Consider the following 26,030-nt stretch of genomic DNA (forward strand, 5'->3'; position numbering starts at 1 on the left):
ATTTGGGAATATTCTGTTTTAATACTATATTAGATATTCTTCTAAAAATGAGTATATTTATCATATGTATTGATTTGTAGAATTAGTCTTATATTAGCCTGTATTCAGTATACTATGCTTTTAAATTTGAGCCCTGTAATTGTGTTGATCTTTCTTCTCCTGGGCTTATTGTCTTATCTTCAGCAGAGCTCTTGCAGGAGGAGAGATTGCAGCCTTTAGGGAGCAGAATGTAGGGCAAGGTGACATTCATTCATTCCTATCCTGAGCAAAACACAAGGAGTAGATAAGGCACAAGTGTGAGTTTTCAGGGGCCGGCTGTACCAGTGTTCACATGTGGGCTGCGGAGAGCTGTGTTTTGAAAGTTAACACTGAAACAACAACATCTGCAGGCTGATTTTTCTTTCTCATTCTGATATTGAATTGAGTTTTGTTGCCAAATTGGTTACAGTTTGGACAGTAAGTTGCAGGACTGCTTTTTCTCAAAGTGAGTTTGTTATAAAAGAAGAAGCTAGTGTTACACTAAAATGATGATTATTTGATTCATTTTTATTTTATTTGATGTAAATCTATTTATACAATTGAAGGCAAAACAATTAGACCTCCTGTGAAATTTCAATATTTCTCAATGGATGTTCAACTTGTTTGGCTGAAATAATGGAATAATAATTTGAGGGTCAATATTATTAAAATGACACAATTTATATTTTTTGATTGGCTACAGAACAAACCATTGTTTTAAAATAACTTGCCAAATTAACATTACTTGCCTTGTTAAATTATATAACCTAGTTTAAGCCTTAAAAAGCACATATTAGTATCTTGCAAAATAACTGGTAAAATATACTGTCATAATGTTAAAGACAAAACAATTGCAGAAATAAATTATTAAATTTCACAGCAAGAAAGTTGCTGGTTCAAGTCCTGGGCCAGTTGGCATTTTTGTGTGGAGTTTGCATGTTCTCCCTATGTTCACATGGGTTGTCTTCTGGCTGCTTCGATTTCCCCTGCAGTCCAAAGACATGCAGTATAAGTGAATTTAATAAACTAAATTGGCTATAGTGTATGCATGTGTATGGGTGTTTCCCAGGACTGGGTTGCAGCTGGAAGGCCATTCGCTGTGCAAAGCATATGCTGGATAAGTTGGTGGTTCATTCTGCTGTGGCGACCCCTGTTGAATAAAGGGACTAAACCGAAGGAAAATGAATGAATTAAGTTATTAAAAATAGTATTTTTATATAAATCTGTATAAAACATATCAATTATAATGCAAGAATTAAACCTTTTAAACAATGTGATCATTTAAAAGTTTTATTTAATATATATTTTTTATTTTTACTTTCTTTAATTTCCATTTCTCATCTCGTCTTATACCATATAATATACTACTGATTGTCCCTATATGGATACATAATAGTTCGATTTATTCTTAGAGGCAGAATTAAAATAATTAATAACAGCATTATATTAATTTAAAATATCATAATAAATATCATATCATAATAAAATATCATCACTTCGATGTTTCAACTTTTTTTTCTCATTCTAAACTTTCCAATTTCGAATCATCTCAAAATTTCTCTTCTTGATCCTCATGCCTAAATAAAAACATAAATAGTCGTCAATACTTCACCGAACCTATTTGTGGCCTGTAGGCTTGTGCTTCCAAAGATTGAGAAAGAAACAAACACAGATTCAAAGTCTCTCCTAAGGATCTCAGGAATGAGGAAAGTTTATTGCAGGAAGTGAAGTTTAGAAAACTGTAACCTGGTCAAACAGCGAACACAAAGGAATGTTAAATACTTTTTAGAAAAGGAAATGACAACGTTAGTCAAAGGTAACAAGTATCCACACCTGAGGCTCTCAATAGCTTTGTCTTTTATCTCCAGATCAAGCTAGCAAATATGGTCTACAGATTAACCTTAATACTAAGAACCCTCCCCCCAATCAAACCCATAGACCCGGATTAGCAACTTGAATCCAAGACAGCAAATTTATCCTGAAGATTAGATTAAAGTGGCCCTCCAAGATTAAAAAAGTCTGGAAAGCGGTCGATTTAACGTGTCCCCCTCACAAAATGCTTCATCTACCGCTCTCTGATATGGCAAGCCAATTCAACATTTAGGGCGCTATCAAAAACTGTGCATAATGCAGCATCAGGCATGACCCACGTGTTTTTTTTTGCTAGTTTCAGCTCAGCGCCGACATCATTTTCACATCCTTCACAACATTTCTTAAATAGAAAATGCTTTTTTTGAGCGCCCAAGTGGTGTATTATAGGAAGCATTGTTGACACGTTGCTATTTTGAGGCAACTAAAATAGACAGTGCCATTGACTAACTAAAAGCTGTTATAAAGTCAGTTATGCAGTTTTTATTGTTGTACATTAGTGGAATGCACCTGTAGGCAGGTCCACAACATTCATACACACTGCTTATTACATACACAGTGATGCGCAGCAGCACACAAACATTTATAAATATGAAAAATCAAAGGATTGACATGTAAAAGATTATCATTGCCTATATAAATATAAAATACTGCATGTCATAGTAAATAGTCATTGCTTATAGCACACAGGTTCGGGATGCAACGATTAACTGGTTTCACTATTAACTGCGATTTAATTTGTCATGGTTAATTAATCGAAAAGGCTTCTCAACACCGCGTTTCTGCAAGGAACAAAACTGCAGCAACTGGACTAACTATGAATGGGGCTATTAACTAAGGCAAACTCGTCCAAGTTTGTTATTTCCAATGGAGGGACATGCACGCAACGCAGCACACTCGTAGTTGAGATGACAGGGGCTTTTGTGACCGCAGGAATTGCAAATGGCTAAAGTTTGAGGAAGAAGCAGTGGAAAGTACACAGGTTTGCAAACCCACACTGCACCCCATAGATTTTCATTTTGCGCGCAACATAACCCCCCCACCCGCTCTTCAGTTTGCGCGCGACTTCCCCCTCCCCTCCCCCCGCTCTACTTTTTAAAAAATATTTTAAAAAATATTTTATTTCTGCACATGCCACTTGGATAGTCTCTGCACGGGGCTGATGGTGCTGATGAGAGCGATCATGTGGTAAATGTTGATCCACCTGCCGAGATCAACCAAGTATTTTCGAGAGAGTGCTGAAAGACTCAAGCCTGTTTCACACCACAAAGTTTTTTTTTGGCATTCATGTTAACAGATTAGAGCTTTCATACTGCACGCAGAAGCAGTGCATCAGCACGAGGCATGAGCATCATTGAAGTAGCCGTTGCGCGATAGTTTCACCGCTGGTTCTGTTTTTGCTGTTGTATTAATAAAGACCAAAAACACATGAAATGAGCAATTTTACCCAATAAATGCATCAACTTTCAATCGACTTTTAAATATTGATCAAATTAGCTTAAACGATTAAAACAACAACAAATATTTAGTTGGACCCGAACTACAAAATGAAATTTAAAACAATTTAAAACTAGTTTTAAACTAGTGGGGTTTTGAAATCAATGAATGCAAATAATCGTGACAACCGTGAAACTGTGATTATTTCTTAGACTACAATCGTACAACTAAAATTCATAATCGTTGCGCAGCAGCACAAAAACATCTTTAAATGTGAAAAATCACATAATTAACATGTAAAAGATTATTATTGCCAATATAAATATAAAATACTGCATGTCATAGTGGATAGTCATTGCTTATTACACTTACAGGGATGTGCAGCAGCACACAAACATCTTTAAATATGAAAAATCAAAGAATTGACATGTAAAATATTATTATTGACTACATAAATATAAAATACTACATGTCATAATGGATAGTCTTAGTCAACCATATAAGTCCACCTACCAATTTGCAATAATGACTAATGACATTGGCAAATTATTTGACCTATCCAGGTAATACACACATGTATTTAAACTGACTTGTCAGGTTAAGGGTGTCTATCACCAACCAGTAACCAATATCAAAGCCTCTCTAGTGAAGTGTTCAGTTTTTCTTTAATATAAATTATTAATCTGCCAAGGCGTGACAACTACTTGCTCTTAAATGGAATGAAAATGCTCTGGTTTCCCCCACAGTCCAAAGACATGCGCTATAGGTGAATTGAATAAGCTAATTTGGCCATAGTAAATGAGTGTGTGTGTGTGAACGAGTGTGTACGGGTGTTTCGCTTTACAGGGTTGCGGCCTGAAGGGCATTGGTAAACCATATGCTGGAGTAGTTGGCGGTTCCTTCTGCTATTGTAACCTCTGATAAATCAGAGATTAAGCCGAGGGAAAATAAATAAATGAAGGATTTTAGATAAACACTAGTAGATAATCAACAAGTACTAGGACATAATACGAAACATACATACACAGTATCTAATGTGAAATATTAGTACTAGTCGCATAAAAAATTATACTAGAACAGTTCATAGGTTAAACGTTTAATCAGCTTGCCATACACATGTGGAGTGGTTCTGCTAGACCAAATGGACCGGTTGATCTGAGTTCTTAAATCCTGTTTTCGAGCTGTGGGTTCCTGGTACAAGATGAGTGCTTGAAGATTAATTGGCCCCTGTTTTGCATCTGAGGCCTGAGCCTTGGAAAGCCCATCAAAGAGACACAGCTTCACGTTGAGAGGGGAAACCCTGTCCGCAGCTTATCCTTGGCCCAACAGCGGCCGTCTGGTTTTTCTCACGGACTTTATGGCCAGTTGCACCACTGGTGTCAAGACAGATTGAATGTATATGTGGGTTACGCAGAGGGAAGCTATGTGTATGTGTTTGGAATGAGGTGAGAATGGAGACATTTCATTTTTGGTTGAACCGCTCCTTTAAATGCTCAAATCTCTTGTTGTGTGTAAATTTATGGTATTACCTAAATATAATGTGTAATGATCAATTTTGAGATGCATCTAACATATTTTAATGCAGATTCTGGCATCTTGCATAAACATTGCTGTGTGAACAGAGCTAACTGCTAGGATAAAAAGTCTAAAATGTGCATTAAAAACATAAAGGGCACCTTTTATGCAAAAACCCCTTTTGTAAGGGATTTTAACAGTTGTGTGGCAACATTAGTCTGTGAAAACAATCAGCTTCTTATAGTAAAAACTTTATAAAAATTTATATAAAATTTATATAAAAATTTAACTTTTTATAATTACACTTGATAAGAACAGCCTGTAGAAACACTGATTGGCATTCTTCTTTTATACATGTCATTAGTGAGAATCTCTTTTATTGGTTTAAGTTGTTCTAATCTGCCACTATGCTGACACATAGGCATTTGTAGCTCCGCCCTCTTTTTAAAAGCGGTCTAGGAGCACAATCTCATTAGAATTTAAAGCAACAGTCACCAAACAATTAGGATCAAAGCCTAAGGCTGTTTTCACACCTACCTTATTTAGTTCGGTTGAATCTCTGAATCATAGAGTTAATTTTCCCTCTTGGTGCGGTTCGTTTGGGCTGGTGTAAATGTAGCAATCACACTCAAGTGCGCACCAAAAGCAAACAAATCCTGGAGCTGTTTGTTTGTGGTGAGATCATGATCCGAACTTAAACAGACCCAACCACAAAAAGTACGGCACCTTTTCGGAGTAATCCAGCTGCCTGTTTGATGCACTGTGCATTATGGGATGTGGAAAAAAAATATTTGTTGACAGCGCCTAATCAACTATTTTAAGCAAAAGCATAGTTAAGCAAAATTAATTCACGCCTCCTCCTGAAGTGACTTGCGACTGACGTACCTTCACTGTTTTCAATGCATTAAAACATTGTTTTTCAGCCGTAGCTGCGCTTCATTCTCGAAATGTATAGTTTGCCTAAAGTGATGTATACAAACTGTAAAGTATACTACGACCAGGGATACAATCAGCCAGCGCAGTCGTCCCTCCAGAGTCCCTCCGGTTTGTTCACTTGCGAGAGTCCCATTAGCATTTTCCCGCAAGTTAATTCTGACCAATCGAAAAACAATTTAGGAAATATGTTCAATAACACCTGGCCAATGGGTGATGTGGATTTTGTCACATGGCTGCATTTTCGTTCTTTTCAACTGGTTCGGACCAAAGCAATCAGTGTAGTGTGAAAAGGACTTAAAAATGCTACAGTGTATCATTTGCTGGCCTTGGTCCGGACCAAATTATCCAAACCACAGATATGAAAGCACCCTAAAAGGTGCAGTTTCAACGAGTTATAAAACATCATTTGAAGGGTATTTTAAACTGAAACTTCACATACACACTCTGGGGGATCAGAAACTGGTAAAAAGGGGCATAATGACATCTACATCTTGTAAAAAGGGGCATAAGGCATTTGAATTCTGACTGCCATAAATGTGCTCAGGACTGTTTGCACTGGATTAAAAATGATCGGTAAATAATATTCAGTTGCTTCATAAGAGCTCAATTTGCTTTCAGGTATTTATTTCACCTGCATCACCTACATTCACCTGTGCACTTGCAGTATTAAGGTTTTATTGACTCTGAAGTTGCTTTTAGCAATTGACTTGCATTGTATGAAGTGCCAACACTGAACATATCTGTAATGACTGACCATATACCGGAGCAACATTTTTAAAAGTAGGTTTGATAGTCATAATCTTTTGTCAAATCTGATCGTTGACTTGTTTAAGAGGCTTTTTCAAGAAAAAAAATTTATCATTTTATCATCATGTTTGATTCTGCTTGAGTTTTGATAAATCCTAACCACCTTTATTTTTTTTTGGTCTGAGATGAGGAAACGCATGATTTATATGCAGAAGGATATTTAGGAGGAAAAATCTGGAATTTGTGATGGGAGTGAAGATGTGATGGTTTGCCAAAAATGGTTGGATTTAGCAAAGAATTGTTCGGTGTCACAATCAGCAGTCCTTCAGTCTCCACTGAAGTGAGTCATAATCAATCTGAGCAACTTCTCAAAGAGCGTATGAGACTCCTCAACAATCAGGACACTGATTCGCACACTGATTACTAAGAGCGCTTCATGAACAATGTGTCCTTGCTTTTTATATATTTTAAATGAAAATATCTTTATATTTATTGTATCTTGTACAATGTAACATAATTGTAATGTATAATATTTTAATTGTAATATATAATGCAATATAATAAAACAAAGTTAAATATGAAAGGATCAAAACAAAAACCAAACAAATCATTAATCCTGACCAGCAAGTTCTATACTATCATGTTTTCCGATTTGTTCATACTTGTAACATTTCATTTGATGAGAATGCCGAATTTGACCGGCACTAACTTGATTATTATAATACTAACATTTATTTGTTTTATATATTTTCTAAATATATATTAAAAAATAGACATTATGTTGACATTTATGTATTTCTGTAATCTCTACCCTATTTTCTAAATATATATTTAAAAAATAGGTATTATTATTATTATTATTATTATTATTATTATTATTATTATCATTATTCTAATTATTATTATTTTATTTTTACATTACATCAATCCTGAAAATATCAATAAAATAAATTATATCAAACAAAAAAACAACAACATTTAATTTATTGAGAGGGCAAAATTGGGCTTAGTTTATATAAATATAATACAAATACAAATAATAATTTATGTATTAAATATAATATTATTTTCTACACACATTTCTGCACACACCTCCCATCGACATAATGATTTTATACTGTACAGATTGTATATTCTATACCCCTACCCCTATTCACAACCATCACAAGAAACAGTCTTTATTTAAAAAAAAAAAAAAGCTATTATTATTCTGTTTTTAAATGATTTTTTTTAAACATTTTATTTTACATCAATCCTGACTAACAAGTAAAAATAACATTTGATTCAATTAGAGGACGAAAGTGGGCTTAGTTTAATAAACACAATAATTTATGTATTATATATAATATTATTCTTTACACACATACTCACACATGCACACACTTGTACAGCAATCGTTATGGGGATTTTTCATGATTTTATACTGTACAGACTGTATATTCTACACTCTCAGAAATACATGTATGAGAGCTGTTTAGGTACACATTTGTACTCAAAGGCTCTATATTGGTACCTCAAAAGTATTAGTACCTAAAACGTTTAAGAGATACAATTTTGTACTTTTTAAGTACTAAAATGTATCCCTGAGGTATTAATATGGACCCTTTAAGTACAAATGTGTACCTTTTAAAAAGGTACCACCCCTGTGACAGCTCTCGTACCTAGGCATGGGGCAATAACTGTTTTCAAGATATACCGCAATTTAGAACAGTCAAGGTTTTTAAACCACCAACAATTTCTGCTATACTGTTCCCAAGGTATGAGTAAGATTTTTTTTTTGTTTACTTTTTTTTGTAGTTTAGGTAAAGAAATCTGTGTTTTTCAAACCAATGAAGACAGCTGAAGTAAATGATTTATTTTCATTATTTAGCCTGACATGTTTATGCTCCAAAATAAAATACATTGTGTTCAAAAGGGAAAAAAGTTTTAGTTTTTACCCATACATTTAAAAATAATATATTTTAGAGCAGTGATCACAATAGCGTGAAACTGTGAAACCGTGATATTTTTATCCAAGTTTATCATACTGTCAGAATCTTATACTCTGCCTACTACTGCCTACTCGTACCTTTATTTTTGAGAGTGTATACCCCTACCCAAAATCACAACCATCACAGGAAACAAACTATATTGTTACATTTTCAAAATATTTTTCTTTTCCCCATTGAGACCAAAAGATTTTACCCATGTGGTCAAAATTTTCATTTTCAGGTTAACATTTTCAAAATAGCGCGACACAGTGGCGCAGTGGGTAGCACGTTTGCCTCACAGCAAGAAGGTTGCTGGGTCGCTGGTTCGAGCCCAGCTCAGTTGGCGTGTCTGTGTGGAGTTTGCATGTTCTCTCTGCGTTCGCGTGGGTTTCCTCCGGGTGCTCCGGTTTCCCCCACAGTCCAAAGACATGCGGTACAGGTGAATTGGGTAGGCTAAAATTGTCCATTGTGTGTGTGTGAATGAGTGTATGTGAATGTTTCCCAAAGATGGGTTGCGGCTGGAAGAGCATCCGTAAAAACTTGCTGGATAAGTTGGCGGTTCATTCCGTTGTGGTGACCCCAGATTAATAAAGGGACTAAGCCGACAAGAAAATGAATGAATTTCCAAAATATTTCATTCTGTTTGATTTATAAGCCGTTTTCCTTATAGGGACCAAAAAATTTACCCATGAGGTCAAAATTGACTAGTATAGCTGTACTTGTGGAGATGTAAGGAATACAATATATATATATATATATATATATATATATATATATATATATATATATATATTTATATACACACACACACACACACACACACACACACACACACACACACACACACACACACACACACACACACACACACACACACACCATATATAAAATCATAGGATCTCCTAATTTTTGTATTGTACTCTTGACAATATTGACTAGATTGAATTCTTAAAAACTATAGTCTATGGTTTGTTTTGTTTAGTTTTTTCATAAATCATTGTCAGCACATCACTCCTTTTTTAATATTGTTTTAAATATACCTGATGCACATCTTTCACCTCATTTTCATTGATGACAGTTCATTTTCTGATTAACCATGGCGCATTTAATTTCTGCTGGTGGACGTTGTACCTGCCGGGTCTCGCTTGACCTCTGAGCCATGACTGTGAGTTTGTGAATATGTGCACACAAGGGGCTCTTTTAAAATGCTGGCCCTTTGTGTGCAGTCATGGGAAAGAGTGGATGAAAGGTGGACCAGCAGGGTTTTCTGGGCCAGGGGGAGATGGTAAGCGCTAAAGGCCCCTTTACCATGGAGCATGTAATATCCTGGAGCTTCCCTGTCACAGGCCCACCTACATCAACAGAAAGAGCCCCGGGGTGAGCCGTGAACCCTAAAGAACGCATTAAACCGTCCTGCCTGCCTGCTCTGGTCAAAAGGCCATGTTAAAGGCTAAGCAGCCTCGTTTTTTTGACCAAGCCTTTTGACTTTAAGACATAAAGGAACCCTGGTACCAAAGATGTTCATCACCAAATTACTGACTCCTGCACTCTGGAGCAGATTGTAATGCTGTTGACCTCTGATCAGATGATGCAGACCTTTACCATAATGAGACTTCTTGCTGGTCTTTGTGATGACTTTAAGGACTATAATCTCTAAGTAATTGGATTGGAGCTCGGCAGGGTCAGTTGTTAGATATTTTGTGATTTTAGTGACCATAGCCTTGTCATTCATCTCATATTTTTAAAGAGATTTATTATAACATTGTTTATTTTTTAGTCATGCATGATTGAGAATTGTTTGAGCTGCAGGAAGAGAAATCATAGTCGTTTATTTTAATAATTAATTACATTACTAAATTCTCTCTCTCTCCCTCTTTCATTCTCTCTCTACAGGGCTTGAAATTGCGATTATTTGGCCGCATATTCGACCCGAAATTTTATTGATGCGACCTCAAAATATATTTGGGAGCATTTGTGCAAGTGCATAAAATTGATGTCATGCGACCAGTTTTCACAGCAAAATGTTCAGCACATGCGCGGAATTAGGAGGCATTCACTAATTAAACATCTTTGTCCAAACGCAGCACTCAGGAATGGTTTAAAACAGTTTACATGTCAACTTGCTGCAGTAAACAAAGCCCGCAATGCCTTCTCCACTTTCAAGCTCTTCTTATTGGCGCACTGCGCTTGAACAGAACACGAATGGATTGTTTAATATCAGCTGTCAATCATTCAGTTCCGATGACAGGGAGCTACAGGTCTGGATACAAGAGAATGAAAATAACACTGACAGATTTAGTTTTAGAAACCACCTAAAGTTACAAATAATGGCATTGACAATGTCATTGAAAAAAACAATGACTGATTAGTGATCATGTAATGAACGTCAATCCAGCATTTACACTTTTCGAAGAGTGTATAAACGACTTCCAGTGGTTAAAGTCCGTTGTGAAAATGAATAAAGCATTTACCATAAAGCCGGTGGGACGGAGTTTTCAAGTAACAGTGTTTGCCACTGAATCGATACATTAATCACAAGATGCTCTAACATTATTTAATCCTTCATTTAATCGTCATAATGATGTCAGTCGTGCGACTGACACTGCAATCACCATTGCTAAAGAGCATGAAACTAATATTGCAGCTCACGAAAAGACTGTTATTGCTATTAAGATGACGTATGCAAATAATAAGTTAATAATGTCAATATCATCTATATATATCAATATCAGACACCACCCTTGAGAACAACACAGTTAATTCAGTTCATCTCATTCACGTCAAGCAGTGCGTGCAGGACCGGTGAGCGCATGCAGATTTTTGTTTATTTGTTAGTTGTGATTAAAGTGTTAATATATAATAGAATCTGTTAATATAAAATATGTAGTAACAGTGCTCATAATTTTTGGTGGGTGCGACAAAATTTTGTCTGGTCCGCCTACATTTTTTAAGTTAGGAGCAACGGTGCTATACTAAAAAAAAAAGGTTAATTTCGAGCCCTGTTCTAGATATATCATATTTATTTATTTTAAATATATTTATCTAATTACTTTATTATTATTATTATTATTATTATTATTGTATTTTCTTACTATTTAAAATTCCTTTACCCTCTTTAATGCTTTAAAGGGCACCTATGATGAAAATAATCTTTTAGTAAGCTGTTAGGACATAATTGTGTGTAGGTACAGTGTGTCCACAGTGTGTCTGCTGATATAAAGACAATAAGTCTCTTTTTTATTTTAATTTTAATTTTAATTGAATTAAAATCAGATCCAAATCCCTCCCATTTTGAGGCCGACCGCAATGTGACGTAGGAGTGAAAACAAGACAAAAAAAAGGATACGCTTCAATCCCGGACAAGTTACCTGATAGATTCAAAAGACCAAAGAGGCGTTAGACAGAGACAAGATTAATTAAATATCACATTTAACAACTATAGTGAGACAAGATCCAGGGGTGCATCCTTGATAAACTGTCTGACGTGCACTGCTCTCTGAAGCTCAGACGAGCACATGATAGTGTGTGTGGTTGTGTGTGTGTCTATGTGTGTTTGTATGTGTTTGTGTATGTGTGTGTGTGTGTGGTCACGTGATGTGCGTTTTCAGCAGACAGAGGGCTGTTCAGAAATGCTAGGTGAAACGCCAGTGTGGATGTGGATAATTGTCGTTTTAAAACACCATTTTACAACTAAGACATATTAGTGGAAACAGGGCCTAAATGTGTATTTTTCGTGAGCGGGTTTGCGACAGGGGCGGGGCGGAGGATTGGCGATGCCGGCTCAGCATCGTGCACGATGGCATCGTCTATCGGCCCAACTCTAAACTCCACAACAAATACATCAAATAATCATTGGGAAAGTTCTTACTGTAATAATTCTCACAAACATTACGTGAGATCTGCTTCCTTCATGTCTGTCACTTTGCTGTTTATCTGATGCAGCCGAGGCGGAGATTGAGGCACACTCTGACAGGCATGTGGTAACGGTCGGCGTGGAGAACTAGCATTAAAGGCGCAGGCCACAAAAACATCATTGTGTTTAAAGCAGATAAACCCAATATTCTAAAAGGTATAATAAATTATTTTGAGCTGAAACTTTACAGACACATTCTGGTATATCTTAAATCATGAAAAAGGGGAAAAGATGTCCCCTTTATATTTCACCTAAAAATATTTGTATTAATTTATTATTATTTCATAATTTATTAATATTATTATTACTTTTATTATTTTATACATTTTTAAAGTTATTTTTTTTATTTTATATTTTCATAGTTTAATAACTGTTTAATGTTTTTTAAAGTGAATTTCTAAATAATTCATTTTTTATCCTAGACATAAATTATTGTTGTTTGTCTAAATGTTGTGTAAATGTACAAAAAATAAGTTTTCTTTATTACATTTATTTATTTATTTATTTATTTTTTACAATTTTAATATCAACATTAAATCTGAAAATCTGAACTGAATTAATAATTAATGCCAGCTCATCCTTATAAATTTATAAAAATGTCAGCAGTACTCAGTTTGCTTCTTGTAAACACATCCATCACAATTTTACATACATTCTATGATTTATCAAATCGCGGAACTCCTGTCTTCCCAGAGAAAAGTAGTCTTGACTGCTGGACTTATTTGGTAATTCTGTGTGTTCATGTGTTTACGTGTGGCCCCTCTTTTCCCACTCCTACACTTGATGAGGCGTCGCCATGCTGGAATGCTGGGTTTCCATGACGCTAATGGGGTAAAAATGTGCCAGTGACTCTGAGAATCCAGACTTGCAGGGTGGTTTTTTATTTCCCCCCAAAAAACACTCGTCCCTCAGGAACCAGGTGGATCCAGGAAAATGATTCCAACTTCCCCCTTCCTTCGCTCTCCTTTACCCTGTTTAGTTCCCAGATTTATTGTTCAATAAATGCCTCATGCTGGAGACCCCAAAAGGAGACAGCCCTACTGTTTGCAAATGGCCTCAGAGACAAAAGGAAGGTTCCCCAATCAGAAGGGCTTTTCTTGTCCTGCTGAAAGCTCGCTCTTGGTTAAACAAGGTTTCCCGTCAACACTGGTGAGGGGTCTTTTCCCTGCTATACCAATCTGCTGGTGAGTGATCGCGTTTGGCCTCGATGACAACAAAGTTGCTGCTATTGTAACCACCCCAAACAGGGAACTGCAGGGGTTAAAACTTCCCTACACTTCCCTACATCAAAGTATTGAAAATGTGAAGATAGCAATGTTTATATCAGATATGGTATGGAAAAAATGAGTTTTTTAATACAAAAAAAAAAACATTTGAGTGCTTGCCACTAGCTGCCCGAACATCTGAAAGACTTTTTAGCCCATGATAACGTGCATATCTGAAACCATTTAGAGAGGACATGCTGTTTTTATCTAAAAATCTGTTACTATGTTGGCGCCAATAGACTAGTGGGCAGAATTTTGAGTCCCTCAAGACATGTTTAGAAAAAAAATAAACAGTGTTTTTGTTTTCCTGATTCTTCTGTTTTCAGGTTAATGACATTTAGATTTACATTTAGTCATTTAGCAGACAATTTTGCCCAAAGCAACTTACAATTGAAAAGACATTCAGCAAATCAACACAAGAAGGCGGTACACACAGGAAGTGCTAATTATTCAAAGAAACTTTGTTGCACCTGATGCTCAGAGAATTAAGTGCTAATAAGGGAGAGTTTTTTTTGGAGAGAAAAGTGAAGAGTGTTTCTACAGGTGGTTTGTCATGCCCACTCACCTGTGTGAAGCACACTTTAGTTAATAAAACTATACCAGATATTTAATCTATTTATTTTTATTTGTTTACATTGTTAAAGTCAACACAGGATCATTGTGAATCGTAGCCTAGTATACATTTTGGAGAGTGTGAATTATGTAGTCAAAGCTACATATGGCTGCATTTTGTCTTTAAAACGAACGCTACAGGGCGGTATGATGCCACCAACAGCTTTAGTTTCGTTTCATGCCACCAGCTGATTCTTACCTCAGTACGTACGTAGGCGGAATTGAGATACAAAGAGTTGACCGCAACAATAGGGTTTGTGTCTGATGGAGAATGGTTCCAGAAAACAGGTAAAAACAAAAGGCAAAAAATAAATAAATAAACAACTATATAACAGGGTGAAAATATGGTTCAGATCTATAAACATTGTAAAAATCAGCCGTCCGTGGGCTTTTCTTTTTCTGGATTGCTTTTTAAAACAGTCGGCTGGGTTTAGGGAAGTAGGTGATCAGGTCAATCTGTGTTTTTGAAAACACTATCGGTTGGGTTTAGGGAAAGAGGGATTGTGTTATCGGTCGAACAGTCAGTCTGTCAGTCAACAGCCTTTATGCGAGAACAATGGATTTATGCGAGAACAGAAGGCGCGAATGGAAATTTGAGATCTGAAAAAATGTACACAGCTACCTCTGGTGGATTCACGAAAACAAAAACTGCGAAAAACGTATCTCCTCCGACATATTTCACCCTATTCAGAAATATATACAGGGGTACATATCAATAATAAGCTTGGGTTGATTAAAATGTCCTATTTGTTTCATGCAACAGTAACACATGACTGTTCACTTTCACAAGTTTCTTTTCCCTGAAATAATATCAAATTTATGTTCGCTTTAATAAAAAAAAAAATCACATTATGGATTGGATATCGAATATACAACACAATCGCATCGCAAAATCATAACATTTTTTTAATTTAATGGTTAATTAGACTTAATTTGTATGCTTTCATACAATTTAGTATGATTTGCTCATCCACCAATGACAGTTGGGTTTAGGGGTGGAGTATTGGAGGCATGCCTTCTTTTAAAAAAATATACATTTTCATATTAATAAAATCATATTATGAAATTGTATAAAGTAACCACATTTCCACCGATACATAAAATAGTTATGTTTTCCCGTGAGGTTAGACTGGATTATTACACTATTTAGCATGTTACTGCATATCACATTTTTCCTCAATATCCTACAGCTCTACTTCCCATCCTTCCCGCAGTTCCACAGCTCGGTTGTGCTAATTGGTTGTTTTTTTTAGGATCGGCTCAAACGAGCATGGAGCCATTTAAAGTGTTTGATGGCTCTGGGTCTTGTGGCCTCTATTCTCTCTGCTCAGCCACACCGAGAACAACCGAACCCCCCTTTTCTTTTGGGATGCGTGACCGTGTGTGCATGTGAATGGAGGTCCTGTGTGTGGGGATGGGGCCGCGCTTTGTGTTTGTGTTATTGTCATTCGAAATGTAATGTTGTTTAAAAGAAGGTTTTTAATTTGACCCCCGCCAATTAAGAGATTTAGGCTCAGGCTGGCCGGCGGTCACCTTTGACCCACCTGCTTATTATACTCTCCGTCTTCACATCATGGTGTGAAATTGTCTTGTGGTCCTTCTGTTTTGACGAATTTCTCCCAGATTGTTTCTCTTGAGTAGTAATGCCAAACTTTTGGAACATTTCTTTAGTAAGTGTTATAGCTCCTGCTTTTATTTTAGAAGAAATGTAAGAGAAAGCCTAAAGGCTCGGTATTGGCATTTATTATTTACTTAACCTTGACTTATTCCAAACCAGTTCGTTTTTTTTTTTTTTGGTCTTTTGAACACAAATAGGGTATTTTGAAAAATGTTGAAAACCTGTAGCCATTTACTTCAACCCAGGTTCATTCTGATTATGTACTCTTACATACATTTCTAGAGAGCGCAAATATGCCCCCGGATCTACGTTTTTTTTTTTTTTTTTTGTAGTTTCTATTTTTGCAAATCCACCAGAGGTCACAGAGTACGCTTTTTGAGATCTCAACAATTTCTCTAGTGGGTGCCAATCCCTCATGGTCTTCTCACGTAAATCCACCAGAGTCCGCTGTTGACCAACTGATCCAACCCAGGCTCATTCTGAAATGTACCTTTATATACATTTCTGTAGAGCACCAAATACATCCCAGCAGCTACGTTTTTTTGCTGTTGTTGTTTTCGCAAATCCACCAGTGGCTGCTTTATATGCTTTTTGAAATCTCAAATTTCTCTTCCGGGTGTTATTTGTGCCTGCTCTTCTCGAGTAAATCCACCAGCGGCTGCTGTGTACACTTTTTGAGATCTTGAATTTCTCTTCCGGGTGTTATTTGTGCCTGCTCTTCTCGAGTAAATCCACCAGTGACTGCTGTGTACACTTTTTTGAGATCTTGAATTTCTTATGTGAGTGTTATTCGTGCCTGCTGTTCTTGTGTAAATCCACCAGAGGCCGCTGTTGACTGACTGTTTGACTGATTGAATTGACTGACCGATCGACTGACCCACCCTCCTTTTTCCCTAACCCCAACCTATAGTATTTGAAAATACACAGATTGACCTATCCACTTCCCTAAACCCAACCAATAGTGTTTTATAAAGAAATCCAGAAAAAGAAAAGCTCTCGTGGCTGCCTGATTTTTACCACGGTTTCAGATTTAACCACATTCTCACCCTGTTATTCACTTATTTATTTATTGTATTATTATGGCATTTGTTTTTGTCCTACCTGCTTTCTGGAACTATTGTTGGCCATTGAACCCCATTGTTGCGGTAAACTCTGCTCCATGTCACAAGTCTGCCGCGTTCGCAGCCCCTGGACAAACTGGTCACAGCAGAAAAGCCGTCTATACGGACGTAAGCAGTCAGCTGGTAAGCACAAAAAGGAATGGCGTCATACCGCCCTGTAGCGTTCGTTATAAAAACAAAATGCAGCCACACATACTTCTGGCAACATAGTTCGCAATCTTCAGAAATGTATATAGGGCTACGTTTTCAGAATGAGTCTGTGTTGAATAATACATATTCATTCATTCATTCATTTTCCTTCGGCTTGGCCCTTATTTATCAGGAGTCGCCACAGTGAAATGAACTACCTATTCCGGTATACAGTATGTTTAACACATCGGATGCCCTTCCAGCCGCAACCCAGTACTGGGAAACACCCATACACACTCTCACATTCACACACACACACACACACACACACACACACACACACACACACACACACACACACACACACACACACACACACACATTCATTCACCATGGCAAGTTTAGTTTACCCAATTCACCTATGTCGCATGTCTTTGGACTGTGGGGGAAACCGGAGCACCCGGAGAAAACCCACGTGAACACGAGGAGAACATGCAAACTCCACACTGAAACACTTCCTGGCCCAGCCGGGACTTGAACTAGTGAACTTTTTGCTGTGAGGCAAAAGTGCTAACCATTGAGCCACCGTGAAGCTAATTTTTAAATAATATTGACCTTAAAATGTTATTTACAAAATTAAAAACTGCTTTTATTCTAGCCGAAATATAAGAAATAAGACTGTCTCCAGAGGAAATACTGTGAACAATTCCTTGCTCTGTTAAACATAATTTGGGAAATATTTAAAACAGAATCAGGGCTAATAATTCTGACTTCAACTGTACTATGCAGTCAATGGTTACAGGTTTCCAGCATTCTTCAAAACATCTTCCTTTATGTTCAACAGACCAAACATAATTGTGTTTTTGTATTTCCATTATCGGGTGTTCCATTGAGTCGTGGTGTATAAATGAAACTGCTGGCAGGTGTGCTGGTGGGGGGGTTGATTGCTTGTGGATTTCCTCCAATGGCCTTTCCAATGGCCAAACTTGCTCCGATGTTCTCACTAAGACTGTTGACGTGTACATGTTTGTTGATGTTGATAAGATCATTGAAAATTGGAGCGTAGGGGTGGCCTGCCTGTTTATTTTGAGAATCCGTTTGACTTTGCTTTTGTTAACGGAGGAAGGTAAGCTCTCTGTGTTTTCGTTTGGATAGAGGTAATTTAATTGATCACCTTTTCTTTCCTAGTTCTCTTTTGTTTGAGATGCCTACTTTCCTCTTTGTTACAATACACAATGCATTTAATTAGGGATGTGGCTTAGGATGGCATATATTATGAAGATGAAATAAGTCATATAATTTCATATAAATCTGTTTAGTTTATTGTACGTATAGGACATGGTGTTACAGGAACACACTCACAAAAGAAGTAATTCCACCTGATGCGTAATAGCACTCATGTTGAGGGCTCTTATAGGGTCAGAAGTGCAGGGTTGGCCTCCCTTTAACAGGAGGGGAGCTGCTGAAGATTGACTGTGGAGGATTGAAACAAAAGCTTGGTTCGGATCTCATAAGAGAGCACTAGGTTATCTCATCAGGAAGTGGTTATGAATGACACTTGATGAAGATAAATGAGTGCTAAAGCTGCAGGACAGTGGCAGACCTGCTGTTCATGCTGGTAAGGGCAGCAGGGGTGATCGTCAGTGTTATGTGGATATGTCACTCTGTGAGCTCAGTGTATTGACTCATGTAGGTAGTCATTTAGCTCAGCATTTTTCAAATATTTGATGCCAAAAACATTCGCATATGATGGGCCAATGGCAAAGTGTTCATAAAAATGAAGATGTTATTTATTTTATTTTATTTTATTTTATTTTATTTTATTTTATTTTATTTTATTTTATTTTATTCTGCTGTAATGGCCCATGATAAAGCAGTGAGTTTTTATTTTTTAATTTTATTTAATTTATTTTATTTTATTTTATTTTATTTTATTTTATTTTATTTTATTTTATTTTATTTTATTTTATTTTATTTTATTTTATTTTATACAGTTCATTTTGTTGTAGTGACCAAAGAAAAGAGGCAAAGAAAAGTGATAATGTTATTTTATTTTATTTTATTTTATTTTATTTTATTCATTCTGCTGTAGTGACCCATGATAAAGCAGGCAGTAATTTAATTAATTTAATTTAATTTAATTTAATTTAATTTTTTAAATTTTATTTTATTTTATTTTATTTTTCATTTTGCTGTAGTGACCCATGATAAAGCAGGCAGTAATTTAATTAAAATAAATGTACTCTTCTTTTTTTTATATATTATAATATTATGTTTATATAGTATTTTTAATACTTTATATTATCATGTCATTGTGCCTAAACTAAATATTAGTATGCACGCTATTTCTTAACTTCTTTTTTTGCTGATATTTAAAAAAAGAAAGAAAGAAAACAAAGTTTCATATATTACTGAACACTCACTGCTTTTAATTGCCATAACATGAAAATAATAATCATCCAAAAAACTTTAATATCAGTGCATAGCTAACATAATGAAAAAATAGTTTTCCTGTGACTCCTCTTATGTAACTATAATGCTCAGACATTGTTGACCCCAGAGAGCAACTGTCATTTCCCTGTTAGTCACCATCTACGGCAGCATTAGTTCCACCGCGGGCTCTTTTTGTTGCTTTACGGAAAAGAGATGGAGCGAAAAAAGAGGGTAGAGGGGGTAAAGTCTCCCTGATCCCCTTTTCCATGCGCCGGGTAATCCAGAGGCCCACGTCAGCACAAATGTGGCTTTGATAGATGGGAGAGGGTGCGATGGTTCCCCTGAATGTGGTTATGGGTAAGTGTTTGCATGGGTATGTGTTTGTGTGCAAATCTGGGGGGAAAAGGTCAAAATAAGCTGTTTGGAAGGCATTCATTTGAACATGTCTAAAAAATGAACAGTTTTGGTTTGATTGTACCGTGCGTGCTTGGACTGAGCAGACAGCAAACCCAAATTACATAATGAAAGCAGAAATGGTCATCTTAAGCACTGAATTAGTCTGAGGAAATGAGATTTGATAGTATAGATGTAGTGATCAGACAGGTTCGTGCCATTGTGATGTCGTAGACCACCAGTACTTAATCTCAACAAAGGATTCATTCAGAATTAGTGTAAGCTCTTCCTCTTTCAGGCTGTTTTAAGTGTATGATGACGTGTTAGTTGGCATTGGGTGTCTAATTAACACATAAGAACTATTGTTGTATTGCTTAAGCTGAACGTAGATGTCTGGTATTTGCACTTATCGCTATTTGTCTCTGTCCTTTCTGTGTCCTGTGTTCAGAACGTTTTTTATCTCGCTAATATTAGTTGTAATTCACGAATACACATGAGATTTCTGTGTCAATTTCTTTCACAATTGCAGACTTGAATAATAACCAAAATTATTTATTGCAATTATTTATTGTAAGTTGTCAGACTTACAGTGGGGAAAATAAGTATTGACATGTTATGATTTTTCCTGGGAGTAATATTTCTAAAGGAGCTGTTGACATGCAATTAAACCAGGGGTCCGTTCTTCATACCTTGCTTAAATAATCTAAGATGATTTGGCAGATCCTGGATCTTTTAATCTTGATAACTGATCCCTGGCTAATTTGGTTCTTCAAACAAGTTTGCGAATCTGATTAAAATGTCTAAAACTGATCTGAGATCGCTGCATGTGTTGTGAAGGACAGATCCATCGATCCTCGAAATCATAATCAGCAATGCAACGATTGGCTAACGCACAGCAGCGTAATGACATCATCTGATTAATATTAATTTATCCATGTGGGCAAAATTACATAAAATTAGCAGTATTTCAAAACTTTGAACACAATGTATTTTATTTTGAGAAACATTTAAAAAATATTTTTGAGCAGTAAACATGTCAGGCTAAGTAATATTTTTCTGTTGGAGATACTGTTGCACCCCCCCCCCCCTCCCCCAACCCCCTCAAAAAATGTCAATAATAAATCTTACTCATACCTTAGGAACGGGCATTACAGAAAATTTTCCAATCCCTGGTATAGCTTGAAAACGGTTATCGTCCCATGCTTAGCCATAGTAACCACACAGTACACCCAACCAAACACACAGTAATGCCCTGTCAAACCATTCAAAATATCCTCACTACAACTTATTTTGCAAGCACCTATAACTACTTAGCAAAACTCTACAAACTCCCTTGAACACCATAGCAACTGCCTAGAACACTCTAGCAACACCTTAGCAACTGCTATAGACACTCTTCCAACCACACAGTAGTGTCATGGAATCTATATTTGTAATGAACTTCATAGTAAGACCCTAGAAACTACTCCGAACACCCTGCCAATGCCCTACAGATGAAGGGCATTGAGTTTTTTTGGGACAACTTAATTGTTTTATGTTCGTTCCGTTTTAAATTTGTAAAAACAATTAAGTTATCCTAATGCTGTGTTCGCACCAGATGTGGCATACACAGATAAATCGCAATATTAAATAGATTTAATATTAGACGCGTGAACATTTTAAGTTTACTTGCTTTTTTCGTGCATCAAATCCACTTCATTCATAGATCAACAATACATATGGATTCACGTCATGGGCGGGGCTTCTGTCTGCCCGGTGACTAGCTTCGGTGCTAAATGGATAACATGGATTTTATCGAGAGTGTAGTTGTGTTTATGTGTGAAGGCTGAAAAACAGCGTACATTTGTTCGGCACTGTGTCTGAGTCCCCTAAATTCTTTTGAAGGTGCACCCAGCACTGTAAGTTCATCAACTCCTCCAGAAACTGTACCTAGATGATGGAGGCTTTCAGCAGTGCTTCGAGCTGAGCTGAGCCCAGTTTAATGAACTGTTGTCCGGTGTCGGCAAGAGGATTTCGCCTCAGGACACCAACAACAGGTGCTACATTATAATCACGCCCCTACAAGACAAAGCTCCTGATTGGTTAATATGGCACGAATGTCCAGTGAAGTTCAGATTTTTCAACCCGAGTGATTCGTGCAATAAGCACATCAATCACGGGAAACACTCAACTCGCATCGCTTCATTCAGGTGAATCGCATCATTCGCGCTGCCTCATTCATGCGTATCGCACCGCAGGATGTCTATTTGCATCTTTGCATTGAATTAACATGTTAATCACTCGCGATTGATGCTTTATCCGTGTCTGGTTTGAACACAGCATAATAGATATGTGACGGGACAACAGAGCACCCTACCTCAGCCCTAACTTAACTCAGATAGTTTTAGTATGACTCTAGTGTCCCACTTTAAACATTTTGTCAATACCCTACCAACCACCTAGCAATGTCCTAGCAAGTACTTTGTACATCCTACCAACAACCTACTGTGGGAGATGGAAATAGGAGAAATGACAAAACGGGGTAGATGGCGGGGGGTGGGTCTGAAATACAGGAGAATCCCAGGAAAAATACCCTCGCAACAATTCAGAACACTTTATCAATGCCCTACCAAATACAGTACATCAAAGTGCTCTAGCAACCACCCCAAATGACCAAGAACACCCTAGAAACCCCTTTAAATCGAACCAGAACACCTCAGGAACCATATAACATTGGCATCATGGTGGCAACTTTTTAAGCAATTAAGGATCAACGTTTCTTCAGAATATATAAAAATGTAGTCTGGTTCAGTTTGTTTTTTTATTCCATGACTAAAATTCCTCCATCTATGCATTTCAGATCACCAGGACTGTCTGCATCAGGTGGTTCACGAGCGTCTGGGAGAGCTGCTGCGTGTATTAAAAGCAGTGATTTCCAAACACCACTCCCTGAATTCAGTGGAGATCCTCAGCGCAGCAGGGACCCTCATCGCAAAGGTCAAAGGTAAAGCCTTGTCTCACTCACCACCTTCCGCTTTATATGACACAGTGCAGAGGAATGAGGGAGAAATAGTCATTGACTTTACACATCCTGGTCCTCAAACTCCCTCTAACATGCCTCCCACTGACATTTAGCACTCCGGATAGCTCTAAATGATCTCATATCACAAGAGGTGGAAAGCGACCAAGTTTTTTTCTTCACTATTGTACTTAAGTATGTTTTATAAGAATGTGTACTTTATCCAAACATTTTTTTTTTTTTGGAAATATTTTTTCTTCCCTACATACACTACATACTACAATTACTTTTGCTGCTTATTTAAATTAGTTATTTAAATTCTGTTGAAACAACACAATTCTTGAAGTTTTGTTTTTATGACAACTTAATTGTTTTATGTTTAATTTACTTCAATTTGTAAAAATGATTAAGTTGGACAACATAAAGGAATTGTGTGGAACCCAGCTTTTTTTACAATGTACTTTTTACTGCACTACACTTCATAAATTTGTTATATATGGTGTCCTTTTCATGAATGAGATGAAACTGGACAGATCCAATTGTGCATCTGTTCACTAGTGATCAACTCACTGATTGAAATGATTCACAAATAATACAGTTAAGGGCTGATCACACTAAACACGCTTTTTGCATTGCGAGACGCCTATTTTGAATGATTTACTAATGGCCACAAGCATTTTGCGTGCTGCTTATGCGCCCTTCAAGCCTCACATTTTAAGCGCCTGCTGTGCTTGCAGTTGAAAAAAGTCAACTCTGAGCAGAAAAAGCGTGTTCCATCTGTTTAATTCTCCCATCAAATAAAAGCAGAGGCAGATTTTTTGTTGAGGTAACAGCAGTGTTTGTGTTGTCACCACAACTACAGAGACTTCTGAAGACAGGGAAGGATTGTTGCTAGATCGGATAAGGTTGTAGCCGGAAGTTAAGGAGAATTATTTAATATATTTATTAAATTTACCATTTTGTGTATTTTATTAACGTCTACCCCTTCCCTAACCCTAAACCCAACCGTAACAGTAACATTATAACAGTAGTTGTACCGAGTAATACTTATGCTGTCTATTAAATTATCAAATAAATTGTATTTTTTTATTTCTACCCCCACCCCAACTGAGACCCAACCGCCACAGTAACGTTATAACAGTAGTTGTACCGAGTATTATTTATGCTATCTATTAAATTAAAAAATAAATTGTAGTTTTGTATGTCTACCCCCACCCCAACCCTAAACCCAACCGTCACAGTAACGTTAAAACAGTAGTTGTGCCGAGTATTACTTATGATATCTATTAAATTACCCAATAAATTGTAATTTTGAATGCCTACCCCCACCCCAAACCTAAAACCAACCATCACAGTGAAATAAAAACAGTAGTTGTACCAAGTATTACTTATGCTATCTATGAAATTACCAAATAAATTGTATTTTTTAATGTCTACCCACACCCCAACTGAAACCCAACCATCACAGTAACATAAAAACAGTAGTTGTACCGACTATTATTTATGCTATCTATTAAATTACCTAATAAATTGTTTATTACAAATTATTTTTTAAGCCTACTCCTACTCAAACCCTTATTCTTTTTGTCAACAAAAAAGCATTGCGTTGCTCGTTGCATTTTTGGAAAGTAAAAGCGTGTTCGGTGTGATCAGCCTCCTAATTTGTCAAGTAGTCAGATCTGATCACATCTGTTTATAAGCCAACAACTCACTGATTCAAATGATTCATTTAGAATGAGTCTTTAGTTGATGACTCACAAATGTTCTGGTCGGAGCGAGGAGTGTGCAGTGAGACTAAATTTACAAACTTAGTCAAAAAAAGAAAAATGACAAAAATGAGAGATCCTTTCAGTTTTTTCAGTTGCGTAATTTATCAATTAGTACTTTTTACTTTTATAGGTGTAATAGAGTGCACTGATTTAAAAAATTTAATTGTTCTCTGGTAACTACATAGTAGGTGCAGTATGTGGCTTAGGTATGTAAAAAAAATCTAAATTAATGAAAGAGGAAAATTTCAAAACATACATCATGTGCTGTCTGTGCCAGTTGTGTAGCACTTAGGGTGTCGATATATGCACTCTGGTGCTCACGGCGACCTGAGTTTGATTCCCGCTTTGTGGTCCTATGCCGATCCTTCCCCTCTCTCTGCTTCCCATGCTTTCCTGTCAATGCTCTCTACTGTCCAGTCCATTAAAGGTAAAAACTCCTAATAAATAACAATTTTAAAAAATTGACTACGTGCCTCTTCGTGGGGATGCTGAATAAATGTATTATCTGTTTATTCCATATTTTGTATTGTAACGTGATGTGAACAGATGGTTGGGTAAAAACAACTCCTTATCAAAGCCCATCAAACACCGGACACAAAACGCCACACCTTGCAACGTCTTTTAAAATTTGGAAATGAAAAAATCATGAATTGACGCACACCAGCACTGTAATTCGACATCTATTAGCGCAACTTACTAAGATATAGAGAAAATCTATAGGAAAACCCATGTCCCACATACATAGTAAGTTTACTGCAAGCTTAGAAAAAAATCATCATTGTTGTAATGTCACTAGGAAACATTGTGGCCAATCAAACGCAACCTAGGGCGTGCATATTAATGATGCAGGTTGCAATCTGATTGGGCTGTTTTTCATCAGGATTTTTCAAGCACAAGGAATCAATAGCCTTGGGCCAAAGAGGGCCAGCTGGGGCTTCAGGGTGGAGTGAAAGGAGAGGCGGACACTAGTTTTCTGATCGCAGACGAGTACATGCACCAAACAAATAAACAAATAATAAAGAAGGAAAAGAAAACATCTAGCCTCATAGGCTGGGGTCTTTTTGCAAATAATCGTCCTTATGTTTCCCTTTTAAATGTTAGGCTTTTGCATAAAATAATAAAGTTTTAATTTATAGGTGACTTTTCTTTGCTGCGTCCTCCTTGATGTTTTAATAGCACATAATAATCTTTACACCATATTAAAGACACAGCATGCAGTAAAGGTTTTCGAGAGTTTTTGTCAAGTTTAAAAGGTGTGTTTTTGCGCGTTTAGATGCCTGTATATGA

At 36.7% G+C, this 26,030-nt stretch overlaps 1 protein-coding gene across 2 annotated transcripts in view; it reads left to right on the forward strand.

Annotated features, from left to right (window-relative positions):
* The window catches only part of arhgap29a (Rho GTPase activating protein 29a), a 114,249-nt gene that overhangs the window by 43,470 nt on the left and 44,749 nt on the right, over positions 1-26,030 (forward strand). For both annotated transcript variants that reach the window (XM_688135.10, XM_009297526.4), the window contains exon 3: positions 22,816-22,959. In XM_688135.10, the coding sequence (XP_693227.4) occupies positions 22,816-22,959 (144 nt within the window). The remainder of the gene's footprint in view (positions 1-22,815; positions 22,960-26,030) is intronic.

The sequence above is a fragment of the Danio rerio genome, chromosome 24, assembly GCF_049306965.1.
Source record: "Danio rerio strain Tuebingen ecotype United States chromosome 24, GRCz12tu, whole genome shotgun sequence".
NCBI lineage: Eukaryota > Metazoa > Chordata > Actinopteri > Cypriniformes > Danionidae > Danio > Danio rerio.